The sequence below is a fragment of the Gavialis gangeticus genome, unplaced genomic scaffold (genome assembly GCF_001723915.1).
Source record: "Gavialis gangeticus isolate Ggan-Ray unplaced genomic scaffold, GavGan_comp1, whole genome shotgun sequence".
NCBI classification, from domain to species: domain Eukaryota; kingdom Metazoa; phylum Chordata; order Crocodylia; family Gavialidae; genus Gavialis; species Gavialis gangeticus.
Genome location: NW_017729025.1, coordinates 61486638 through 61498867, shown reverse-complemented (window position 1 = coordinate 61498867; position 12230 = coordinate 61486638). Strand labels below are relative to the sequence as shown.

The 12230-nt window shown below is 40.6% G+C and overlaps 1 protein-coding gene across 2 annotated transcripts in view; it reads left to right on the top strand.

The window, feature by feature from the left end:
- SRP54 (signal recognition particle 54) overlaps window positions 1–12230 on the top strand; it is a 31551-nt gene that overhangs the window by 17353 nt on the left and 1968 nt on the right. For both annotated transcript variants that reach the window (XM_019518892.1, XM_019518891.1), the window contains exons 5-14: window positions 2269–2373; window positions 3478–3544; window positions 3633–3690; window positions 4336–4486; window positions 6180–6328; window positions 8161–8261; window positions 8370–8456; window positions 8858–8931; window positions 9203–9311; window positions 10142–10312. In XM_019518892.1, the coding sequence (XP_019374437.1) occupies window positions 2269–2373; window positions 3478–3544; window positions 3633–3690; window positions 4336–4486; window positions 6180–6328; window positions 8161–8261; window positions 8370–8456; window positions 8858–8931; window positions 9203–9311; window positions 10142–10312 (1072 nt within the window). The remainder of the gene's footprint in view (window positions 1–2268; window positions 2374–3477; window positions 3545–3632; window positions 3691–4335; window positions 4487–6179; window positions 6329–8160; window positions 8262–8369; window positions 8457–8857; window positions 8932–9202; window positions 9312–10141; window positions 10313–12230) is intronic.

Sequence of the window (12230 nt, the reverse complement as noted above, 5' to 3'; positions counted from 1 at the left end):
CCCCCCCGCCTGACCTCCCCAACCTCTTACATGATGTTAAATGTTTTGGCAAACTTCCTCTTGGAAGACTGGAGTGCCAGTGGTTGTCCCAGAGATCCAGCTTTTGCTGCCTTCAATGAAGTCTTCCCAAACTTACCTGCTTTCTAAGCCTGTGAAAGCTTATGGTCAGAACAAGGGTGTCAAACTCACTTCGGGTCCTGGATTAAACCCTAGCCACAAGGCTCCTTGTGGGCCATTTCCAACCTGGAGCATTGTGGTGGCCCCAGTGGCAGTAGAAAGAGATCTGCTGGTGGTGGGAGGGGTCTGATAATGGCACTGGATTCAGGGGAAGGAGTTTGGGAATGGTGGCTATGGCCAGTGGGACCAAAGGGTCCCAAACTGAACAGCAGGCCAGGCCCCCCAACTTCTAGTGGTCTACTGGTGGCTCCATAGGTCACATCTAGCCTGCAGGCTGTGTGCTTGGAGCATGTTCTAGACCAGGTATGTCAGTTAGTTGGAAGATGGCTAACAAATCTGAAGGCCCCAGTTCTCTAACACTCTAAGACCTGAGAAGAGCATTTTTCTCTGTTTTCTCCCTTTCCACACCATAGGCTTAGTCATTGCAAATATTTGGGATATCTCTATTAAATTTACTCCATTTTTTTCATCCTTTTTTGAGCGACGAAACCAGGATATTTATCTTAAATGCCTGCTTCCACAATTTCTTGTCTTTTTGCAGCAGCAGAATCAATGTTGCTGACAAGATGCTTGTTCATAGGGTTATGCAAGGCTTCAGTAGCTAATTCAATTTGGAAGAGATTCGGCGGCCAAATCTCTGAATCCAAATCGAATCGAGAAACCAAATAAAAGGTCAGAATTGAATCGGAAGCCTCCGAATTAATTAGGAAAAGATTTGGTGCTGATTCAGAGATTTGGCCATAGACTAAATGGGCAGCAATCCTCACCATGCTGGACACAGCTGCCTCCAGCTGGTAAGTCTGGAGGGGGTGGGGCGTGGGGGGCAGGGCAAATCAATGGCCCCACAGCGAGGGAGGCTTTGGGGCTGGGACAAGCTGCCTAGCCAGGGCAGGGGGCATAGGACTCAGGAAGGGGGACTCCCGCCACTGCGTGTTGCTGGTTCAGGAGGGGTGGGCATGTGCCCCAGATCTGTGTGGGCTGGGCTGGGCTGGGCGGTGCTGGGCGAGGCTGGGCTGTGCTGTGCTCCGGGCAGGTAGCTCCAGCCGCAGCCCTGGCTCTGTCTGCCCTGCAGAGTGCAGTGAAGCAGGGGCTATGGTGTGGGGGGGCTTCAGCCACCCTAAAATTCCCCATAGCCCCTGCCAGCAGCCCCTCCCTGACTTGGGTGCACATCGGCTGTCGTGCCCTGTGGCTGCTTGCCCAGCCCGGGCGAAGCTGTGGCTTGTCCAGGAGGTGCAGGGAGGCTGGGTGAGCGGTGGGAGAGCATAGCTCCTGCTCCCAGTGCCCTCCACCACCTGTCCAGGGGCACATGCCCACTTCCATGCACTCCTGGACCAGTGGCACATGGCAGTGCACAGTGGCGGAAGCTCCCTTCCCCAAGTCCTGCGCCCCCCTGGCCCAGCTGGGCAGCTTGTCCCAGCCCCAACTTCTCCCTTGCTGTGGAGGTGTTGATCTACCACTGCCCACCACAACAGACTTATCAGCTGAAGACAGCTGTGTCCAGTGTGGTGAGGACTGCTGCCTGTTTTTTGTTTTATGGCCAAATCTCCAAATCGGTGCTGAATCTTTGGATCTGAATTGGGAATTCGAATCACTGAATTGAATCACTGTCCTTCCAAATTGGCTGAATCCAAATGTGAAATACTTGCTGCTTTGCACAGACCTGCTTGTTAGGGTTCTGAATAGAAGCCACGAAAACTGATAAATTTGTGACCAGATCTCACTCTGCTCCAGGTTAACAGCACTGTGCATGTCTGCATACTCTATCAACTATTGCTTCTTAGACTAACTTGTATGTGTACTAAAATTTAAAAACAACCAAATCTGAACTCAAGGAAACATTGTATACATATGCTGTTCAGAACAAAATGCCCATACTATTTTAACTGACACTCTGTATAGACAATAACAACAGTAGCAGTAATAATAGATCAGCCATCCTTTTAAAAGAATAAATTAATCCATTTGATTAGTTATGAAAATCAGACTGACCAACAGGACAGACTTGGGAGAAGAAGCTGTATGCTTGCTTAACTGACTATAATAAATGCTAAAATTGGAAGTGGGGAATTTTATTATGTTTTTGTTTTACAGCTTGTAGATCCTGGAGTCAAAGCCTGGACACCAACCAAAGGAAAACAAAATATTATAATGTTTGTTGGGTTGCAGGGAAGCGGTAAAACAACAACATGTTCAAAGGTAACTTTAAGTCTTATTATAACATTTTAATAAAAATTAAAATGTTCTCAAAAGAGAGATTTCTAGTAGATTTTATTTATGGCTTGCATATTTCCATGGTTAGAAGTAGAGCTTACTTTATTTAGTACAGTGCTATTTATAAGAGGAGCTTTCAAGGCAGAGGTGGCCTGTTTTAGTTTTAGTACTGCAGAAAGGGACACATTGTTTCAAATATTATTAAATGTGTGGGGGTATTTTTTTTTTTGGACTGGAGATCTCTCTGGAAATGCTCACATGAAAAGCAGCATTCGGCTATGTGATCACTTAATGGTACAGTGAACAAATAGATTATACTAGTTTTAACCTGCATTTCACTGTGGAAGATTAATTTGTTTATTTTTTATAACCTTTTGTCAAAATCATCATCAACTTTGCTTTATGGTGTATGCATCATTGCTTGTTCCAACTTCAAAAGCTTTCGGACCATTGTTTCCATCTGCTTTCTTCATGTGTAGACTGTAATGATTTGGCCTCTGGAATAACAGATTTAATTTATATAGATATAATGAAAGGCTTTTGTTTTGCAAAGGCAAAAATATATGGCTTTAGGAGAAGTTCCTAAAGCTGTCTTCGATTTATCAGTTGTGAAATTCAGGACCAAGAACCCAGTTTGCATGATTCAAGTTGGCATAATACGAAAAGTTAGTGATCATTACAATGATTTTCCATCTTTCCACTCACTTCAAGCATTTCCCAACTTTATTTGGTCATCACTAGTGTAGGAAATTGAAGTTCCGTGCTTCATTCCAAACCTGTCTTGACTGTCATATCGTGCAAAATCCACCATGCATTAAGTGCTAATGGGTTATGTAGTAGAAAAAAATATTTATATCAAAACATAAGAGGCTGTAAGATCTGAGATCACATTTATTACTAATGTCAAGTACTATCTCAGTTTCAAGCAGTTTGACTGTGGGGAAAACTGTCTTACCTTTGCCCTTTAGAAAATACAGGGCTCCAGTGAATTAGTTGCTGGAAGATGTGTAATCTCTTATTTTTAGGAGAAGACTTTTTCTTTAGATAAAAGCACTAAAATATAACTCATTTTGAATTTCACTTCAACAGTTAGCATACTATTACCAGAGGAAAGGCTGGAAAACGTGTTTGATATGCGCAGACACCTACAGAGCAGGTAATATGAATAGTTTTTGTTAAATGACTAATTCAGTTTTTCTACACTTGTACCTGTCAATCCATTGACAAATATCTCTATCTTACAGGTGCTTTTGACCAGCTAAAACAGAATGCAACAAAAGCAAGAATTCCCTTTTATGGAAGGTATGCACTTTTCTCCTTCCACTTGCTTTCAGAAATGATTAAGCTGCTACATATGTAATGTTAGCTTGTCTAAGCTGTACAAAGGCTCAGTTTGCTGTCAAATAAGATTAACAAGAATATGATGACTTGTAAATAATCAGGGTTTTTAGAGAGACCTTAAATACCTTTGTTTTGACCTTTGAAATGCTAGCTAATGCTTCACTTGTATCCCAAAGTGGATACAGAGATGGGCTCTCAGTTGAAATGACAATTGTAGACATGCACATCATTGCTCTACTTAATGACATTTGAATCTGTTATCTCAGTTCTTGCCTAGCTTCCTATTCTATAAACAGAGATGGAAGAGCCCTGTCCAGTGATGTGATATAAATATTGCATATTGTGTGTCCTTCTTTAGCACACTGGACACCAAAAGGAAACTGGTTTGCTAGATTTGAGGTTTATCATTCATACCTAAGAAATGTCTGTTTAACTAAGAATGTATATCTAGAAATTTTGGGGTGGATTTATAGTAAATTGCTTGTGTGAATTCAGTTTTCTTACTTTCCTGGATATAGATCTTGGGGGAGGGAGAGAAGAGCAAACAGTGTTGTTTTTTGTTGTTGTTTTTTTCCATATTGATTAGGTGTCTCTGTGTTTGAACAGTTACACAGAAATGGATCCTGTGATTATTGCCTCAGAAGGAGTTGAGAAATTTAAGAATGAGAACTTTGAAATAATTATTGTTGATACCAGTGGACGTCACAAACAGGAAGACTCTTTGTTTGAAGAAATGTTACAAGTTGCCAATGCTATAGTGAGTAACAACCAGAAGTGTACAGTAATATTTCCTTATAAAATCTTTAATCCAACACATCTCTTTTTTACCTAAATGGTGCTACAGAACATGTCAGGTCTTTAACTTGTATCTTCAGAATTTTTCAAGTGTAGCAACAGTTTTAAACTGACAAGGAGAAATTAAGTCTCTTATTGGCCTTCTATTTTTGATAGTTCAAGAATACTCATTAAACTGTTCTTGTTAGTTTTTTAGTGTTGCTCATTGAATTAGAAGTATCATGTGGATAGACGACAGTGATCATTTTGTTTCAACATAATCTCATTTCAAGGATTGCCCAAAACTTAGAGATTCATATAAAAACAGAATGGTCCCTTTTCTGTAATTATGTAAATATACATGAACCAAGATTTCAGTTTTCACTTTGTTCTGGCCTAAATGAAACAGATGTGCTAATTTATTAGCCATATTGATGACCAAATTCATCTTATGATAACCATCTGTTGTACATTTAAGCAACAATCCTCAGGAAGTATCAAAGCTGACGGCATATGTGGTTATCAGGTTTGATTCTGTGGCCATTTGCCAGTAGCATAACAAGTGGTGGGCAGCAAATGCACAGGTCCTGGATGGAGATGTATAGAGGGTGCTTCTCTACTGTGCTGTCAAATCAGTGGTTGTCCCTTGCCACTGATGACTGAAATAGGCAGTATTCAGGGGGTGGGGCCAGTCCTGCAAACAGGACAGTTGGAGGTTTGTGTCCTTTGTGCCCTTGTCAACCCCATGTACCCAGGGGACACTGCTACAGGAGTAGGTATCAGTGTGACCAGCAGCCAGAGGGTTAATATTGCAGCTGCTGACTCTATCACTTGGATAAACAAAGGGGTTCATCATGACCCAGCTCTTTCTGCTACATTAATCCCCTGGCTTCTGGCTTTACTAACACCTCTGTTGAGATCAGCTGCCCAGGGCCCAAACCTTGTTAGTTATGCCTCTGCTAGCAATTTGTAGAAGCGTAGCCTGAGGCAGCCACAGATTTCATAGACATTAGGGCTGGAAGGGACCTCAGAAGATAGGGCAGTATAGACTGCTGCTATGCTAATTTGCAGTGTAGCCATCAACTGCTGCTGTGGCTGTGGCATATTTTGTGCCCCTCCCCTCTTTCCCTTGATTATGCTAGTGGCTATCTGCTTAATCAACTTTATACTTTTTGATGAAATAATTGCACCCAACATATACAGTTTCCACTTTAGTACTAACTGGAGTTGTTTATGAATACTGGGTCTCAAGGCTTCCATGAAGGAGTGGACCTCTTAGTGGATACTCCAATATAAAGCCAGGAAGATGTTCTCTAGCCTCTTTATGAGTTGGTCTGATACTTCAGTGGGAGACTAGGCTTTGATAACTAGATCAAATATTGACTAAAATGTTTCAAAATAAATAGTAATCTTTGTAAAAAAAAAAAATATATAATTCTCCAATTAGAAGATAACTAGTATAGCAAGTGGACATTTTTTCACAAATAATACACATCAGAAATTAACAACTTGTAAAAATTTCAGATTGCTGGGATCATTGCATGACCTTAATTCTCTTTAAAAGTACTGTAGCTGAGGACTCTTTTTTTTAAACTTCTTTGAAAGTTCTGTTCCAGAGTATAGCGCACAAACATGACTTAAAAGAAACGGAAATGACACTCCTGTAAACTTTCCAGCAACCAGATAACATTGTTTACGTGATGGATGCCTCAATTGGACAAGCTTGTGAAGCTCAGGCTAAAGCTTTCAAGGATAAAGTGGATGTAGCCTCTGTTATTGTGACAAAACTTGATGGCCATGCAAAAGGAGGAGGTGCCCTTAGTGCGTAAGTAGAAGATGGTCCCTAATTCTAGTAGAGGTATATGGTGTTTAGATTAGCAGAAGAAAAGTTGAAGTTCTTTTTGAGATTCTTTTTGTTGTTTTTATGTGCTTTTAAGGGTACTAAAGCTTACCTTGAAATAAACCCTTCCTGGTCTGATCCCAGATCCCTCCCACTGAAGGAAGTTGCAGCCACTTGACAGCTGTTGGGATGGGCTGCATGTCATGTGGCTTTTGAATATTAGGCATCAGCTATTATGAATCTGTTTCCTTAATGACCAGTTTATCTTCTCAGATGGCATTGCTAACTTTTCTGTAAATGCCTTAGACTTTAGTTCCTTTTTAAATACTACTAAAAATATAGTAAGTCTTACTAGATATGGCTCATAAGATGCTATGCCAATGAAGAGAAAGGGGTATTTAATTGTAAGGTTATTGTTTTGATACAACTTGCTAGCAGTGAGATGGAAGTCAAATCTTTGGATTGTATGAATCTAACAAATATGGTAAAAAATAATGTAAATCTTTTAGTCACATTTTCATGGATTCCATGCTTTTTAGGAGAGCGCCATATAGCACTATGTATTGCAGTTGAAGCAAGTCCTAAATCCTTTAGAACAAGGGTGCTTGACCTCTGACACCACGTTATCTGGCCTGCAAGTTTGCCTCAGATCTGTGGGGAACCCTGTGGGCTGTGGTTCTGTATTGGGTGCATTGGGTTGCTGGGCCTAATCCCAGCACACAGAGGCAGTCACAGGGCCTGATCTGGCTTGCAGGTGGAGCAGATAAATAGCGTGAGGTCCACAGGGCCAAGGTCATGAGCACCACTGTTCTTGAAGTATAAAAAATGTCTGTTTAACCTTACATAAAGTCAGATATAGCAAGCCTTCTGATTGGGGAATTATGATGGGTGAAAATTGGGCTGATTAGGGACAGTAGAGAGAACACCAGCAAAACAATCTTGTCTGGTATATTCTGGTATCAACTTGTTGGGTTGCCTGACTCATCCAAAATGCCAAGCCACTTAAACTGCTATAAATATTCTATTCTTCCCTTAAAATAAGGTTCCAAAAGAGAGACAAAGTCAGGGCCTTGTCTGCCAGCCCTAGGGCCAGGCTTTTAAAACCAGGTGCCCCATTCATATCCACAGATGCATGGAGTACAGCTCATCTCTAAAAGAGTTGTCACTGGTCCTTACTTTAGAAGTTTTACCTTCACATCTTGCTATGTCTCTGGCTAGTAGGTATCTGTTAGCCTTGAAATACTATCAGCTCCTCTGCCTCCACCAAGTGGAAGACACAATCCTTATCGGTCTCCCTCTGCCATGAGATGTGGGAGCAAAGAGATCTCCATTATTTCTCAGCATGTTGGTTGCTCTTTCCTAAATGATTTTGGTGTATCTCTGCTTTCTAGCAGCAGCATGAAGTGTAACAAACTTTATTTCTGTTCACACTTGGCATATTAAGATGGCCAGTTTTATTGTTAACTGTCAGAACCTTGTTGACAGAAAAGTCACAAAATCTATCTGCAGACTGAAGAGGACTGCATATCTGTTCTAAAACTTATTCACAAGATATATATTTCTATTCCTGATCAATATAAAAGTTGTAAAGAGTAAGGACAATTTTGTAAATCTCCATACCTTTTAGCAATTGGGAAGCATTCTGCTAGCAAGTAGCTTTCAAATTCTGAATTGCAAATCCTTTTGAACAAGTAGTTTTGAGGAGTTACTAGAATACTGCAGGGACTTAAGTTAGTTTATAATGCTGACTGGGAGCAGAAAATTTGTCTGGGGTCAAGTATTAATTTGGTCTAATCTCACTGTCTATTTCACCACAGAGTTGCTGCCACAAAAAGTCCTATTATTTTTATTGGTACTGGAGAACATATAGATGACTTTGAACCATTCAAAACGCAGCCTTTCATCAGCAAACTTCTTGGTGTGTACTCTTTTTAACTGTAGTTGTTACGTTTTTAGAACGTGACTGCAGAAAAAAATGGCATGTGTGTTTGTAAACTTTGAAGGAATTTTCTTTGTGTTTTTCCAGGTATGGGTGATATTGAAGGACTGATAGATAAAGTAAACGAATTAAAGCTGGATGATAATGAAGCGCTTATAGAGAAGCTCAAACATGGTAAGTTACCTTCCCAATCCCTAGAAATATGAAATGGGTAGAGGGGTGCTACTTCAAGCTAACCTTGTGAAAATGATCTTGAGCTTGTAAAGGTTAATTGAGGGTGGATTGGTGTGGGGGTCAGGCAGCAAACTTGATTAGATAAATCTGAACAGTGAAGTTAAATACTTTGAATGGTTAATGTGGAAGTTAACTGGATGGCTATTGACATGGCATTGCAACTTAAAGATACCCAAATGTGGTGTGCAGATGATGAATTGGTAGATAGCCAAGCAGCACAAGATGGAAGAGTGGTTCCCCCCCCAATGGTGAAGTGTAATCTAAGATGGGTAATAACAGAATTGATATCCATGTCATCAGGTATGACCTTCGCTAACCTTCCATTTTTTGTTTTATTTCAGGTCAGTTTACATTGAGAGACATGTATGAACAATTCCAAAACATTATGAAAATGGGACCCTTCAGTCAAATCTTGGTTAGCTATCCTAAAAATATTCTCTTCAATCAAACATCACTCTCTTGAGTTTGAGTGGTGTTTTTGTTTTCTCTTTTGCAGTAAGCAAAGTAGTATTGTTGACAGCTAGCTAAAATGTTGCCAAATCCCCTTTTTCACTGTTTATGGTGAATATGTTCAGATTTGCCCAAGTAAAAATATACAACATTCTTAATAAGGTTATTTAAATGTATTTTTCTTGTAAACTATAAAACCAACACAATTAAAACTGTTTGCTGCAACATTTATATAGGGTATGATCCCTGGTTTTGGAACAGATTTTATGAGCAAGGGCAATGAACAGGAATCAATGGCAAGACTAAAGAAATTGATGACAATAATGGACAGCATGAATGACCAAGGTAAAAAAATAAATAAAAAGAAATAACTCCCCCAGCAATGGATAGCTAAGTTTCTTGAATAAAATCTTTTATTGGTCTATTTATTGGAACAAGGAGGGGCATGAGGGTTGAGGAAGGGGAAGTGGGGACAGTGAAGAAAGAGCACTGATTTCTAATTTGTACAGACAACCATGTTCTAGTCACAGGAGGACATGGGTGTACCTAGCTTATTGGTTTCCAGAATGAAGCTGATTGAAAGGTACAAACACTATTTGATATTTCAGTTACTGGAAAGAGGTTATTATGTCTTTACAAGTGAACAGATTTCAAAGTATACTCTTGAAACTAGGCATTTACACTTGTTTATAACTGTCAACTTAAATTTTTTTCTGCATGGTAAAATTACTGGAAATGTTATTGTAAGGCTGCATATTGTCTCATGTTCAGATAAAACTTCCTTGGTTTGCAAGTAAAAGGCTTCTCCCAACTCCTTACCCCACCAGTGTTCTCTCTCCCTGGTGCCCAAGTTGGTTTATTTTAATCTTGCCTGTGAAGACTAGTCATAGAAGCTTTGCAGGAAAATTATGACCTGCAGTTGTGCAGTGCTACTGAATTGAGTCTAACACATTTTGTACAATTTTAGGTGCTAATAGAGATGCACAAGATATAAAGAACCCAGTTTGAGTGGATTAGCTTGTGAGGTCGACACTCGCATTGAAAATGAGCGCAACATAATGCAGAACCATGCTTTAAAAACAAAAACATGATTCTCATCTGAATTCTCATTAAAATGTAGATTACTTTCAAAGGTATGGCATGAAATGGATTTTTGCATTGTCTTTTAATTGCAGAACTTGATAGTACGGATGGTGCAAAGGTTTTCAGTAAACAACCAGGAAGAATCCAAAGAGTAGCGAGAGGTTCAGGTGTTTCTACCAGAGATGTTCAAGAGCTTTTGACACAGTATACCAAGTTTGCACAGATGGTGAAAAAGATGGGAGGTATCAAGGGACTCTTCAAAGGTAAGAATTAAAATGTTATCTACTCTGTCTGGTACCTGTTCCGACAGAAGGGGATAGGGTAAATTTTTTGAGAGGGGCAGAGGGCAGGGTCACACTTTTAACTTGGGTCATGGGACAGGAAAGGGAAAGTTGTAGTTGCAGAATGAAAGACTATTATAGTTCAGTTGTTTCTGGGCTGTAACAGGAGATACCTAATGAGATTACAACTGAAGTCAGTACTTCTTTTGGAGGAGACCAGACTTGAGGGAATTGCTTTTCTCATATCACTTGACTATCAGCAACAACATTATTTATTTGGAATTGGTTAAAAAAGAAAAATAATTCAGTAATAGAGCGTACAACATTTGAGAGATCTGATTTTTGAGGCTTCTAGCAAGCGTTTCCTCTAGCCTGTTTCAGTGCTGGTTTTCTGTCTTATTGGCGACTGACTAATTTGAGAACAGATAAAAAAAATAATCAAAACTCTTTCCTCAGAATTTTTTTGTTTGATTGCAATCAAATTATCAAGAAAATGTTATAAACAGGACTAAGGAAGTATTGTTTACTATAAGTTAGTTAATCTAGGGGTAGCCAAGCTGCAGCACATGTACCACACAGCCTCTGTGTGTGGTACCTGGCAGATTAGGAAAGGGACAGGCAACACAGTTCAGAAAGCAAGGAACAGATAAGGTAGGGAACACAGGCTAGGGAGCAGATCAGATGGGGAAATAAAATTAGAGTGGCACTCTAAGGTTGTGTTGGTTAATTTGTGGCATGTCTGTCAAAAAGGTTGGGCCCCACCGGGTTAATTGAAAATAGTGCAGAAGCCACTAAAGATTTAAAAGGGGAGTAGCTGAAAACACCATCTTTTGCCTAACATATGGAAAATACTTTCATATTGTATCTGCTCTAATACAAGATAGGGTGTGCCCCCCCATAAGCACATCCATACGTTGTCTGTCATTCAACTGCTGCCAAAGGCAATGTGTGTTTTTTAGTAATGGAAATCAACTATGAAGTTGATTTAAATGCAGCCAATACTGTTTAACTATAAAACACATGGCCCGTATAGGGCAAACATGCTGATGGGAACTTACCACAAGGGTAGGTTAGCGTAGCCCACCTGAATATGGTGGTGCCCATTGTGTTCAGTCCCTCTCAGTGCTGACTCTTTCCCCCCTGCCAGTCATGGTGAGCCACTACACTGAATACTTTGACTTCTTCTTCATTCCCATAGCTGAGCTGTACCTCTCTTTCCCAATTCCAATTATTCCTGTATCTTCACCAGCCTTAATATCTGGCAAACAGCACCAAACAGGGGCCCAAATAGTTAACCTAGAATCGGTCGCCCCCTCTCTGCCTGTTGCATATCCATTAGTGTGATCCCATGCTCCATGAGGTAGAGCCAGACAAGGTATTGCTGAACCTCATCTGCATATAAACTTTTGGAGGATCCCAGAACTCATGACAGGAACACCTGGTTCCAGTCATGAGTGGGGCTAATTAGCATATGGCTCCTTTGGATCAAGCTACCAGTTGAACAGCCCTTGTAGGATTTTGATTTTGCTGTCCTGATCTTTGTACTATTCTGTGATGGTTAATTTGAGCAGAGATGCTAGTATGTTGTGGATTTAACTGAACATAATGTTTGTGAACTGTAGTAAATTGGAAGTTTGTTTTTTCATGTAACAATCATTCTGAGGTGCAGTAAAATCTCTGTTTATGCGGCATCCCTGGGGTGAGGGGATTGCTGGTTATAGAAAAACGTTGGTTATCTGGCAGAGTCTTTGGATAACATGGAGCTGGGGTGGCGGGGGAGGGGGTGCTGCATGTGGAGCAGCAGCAGCTGGTGGGTTGAGCATGGAGAAGCACTTCGCACACAGCAGCACATGCAGAGCAGCAGCAGCACAGCTGCCGTCTGCAAGTCCCCCCCCCCCCC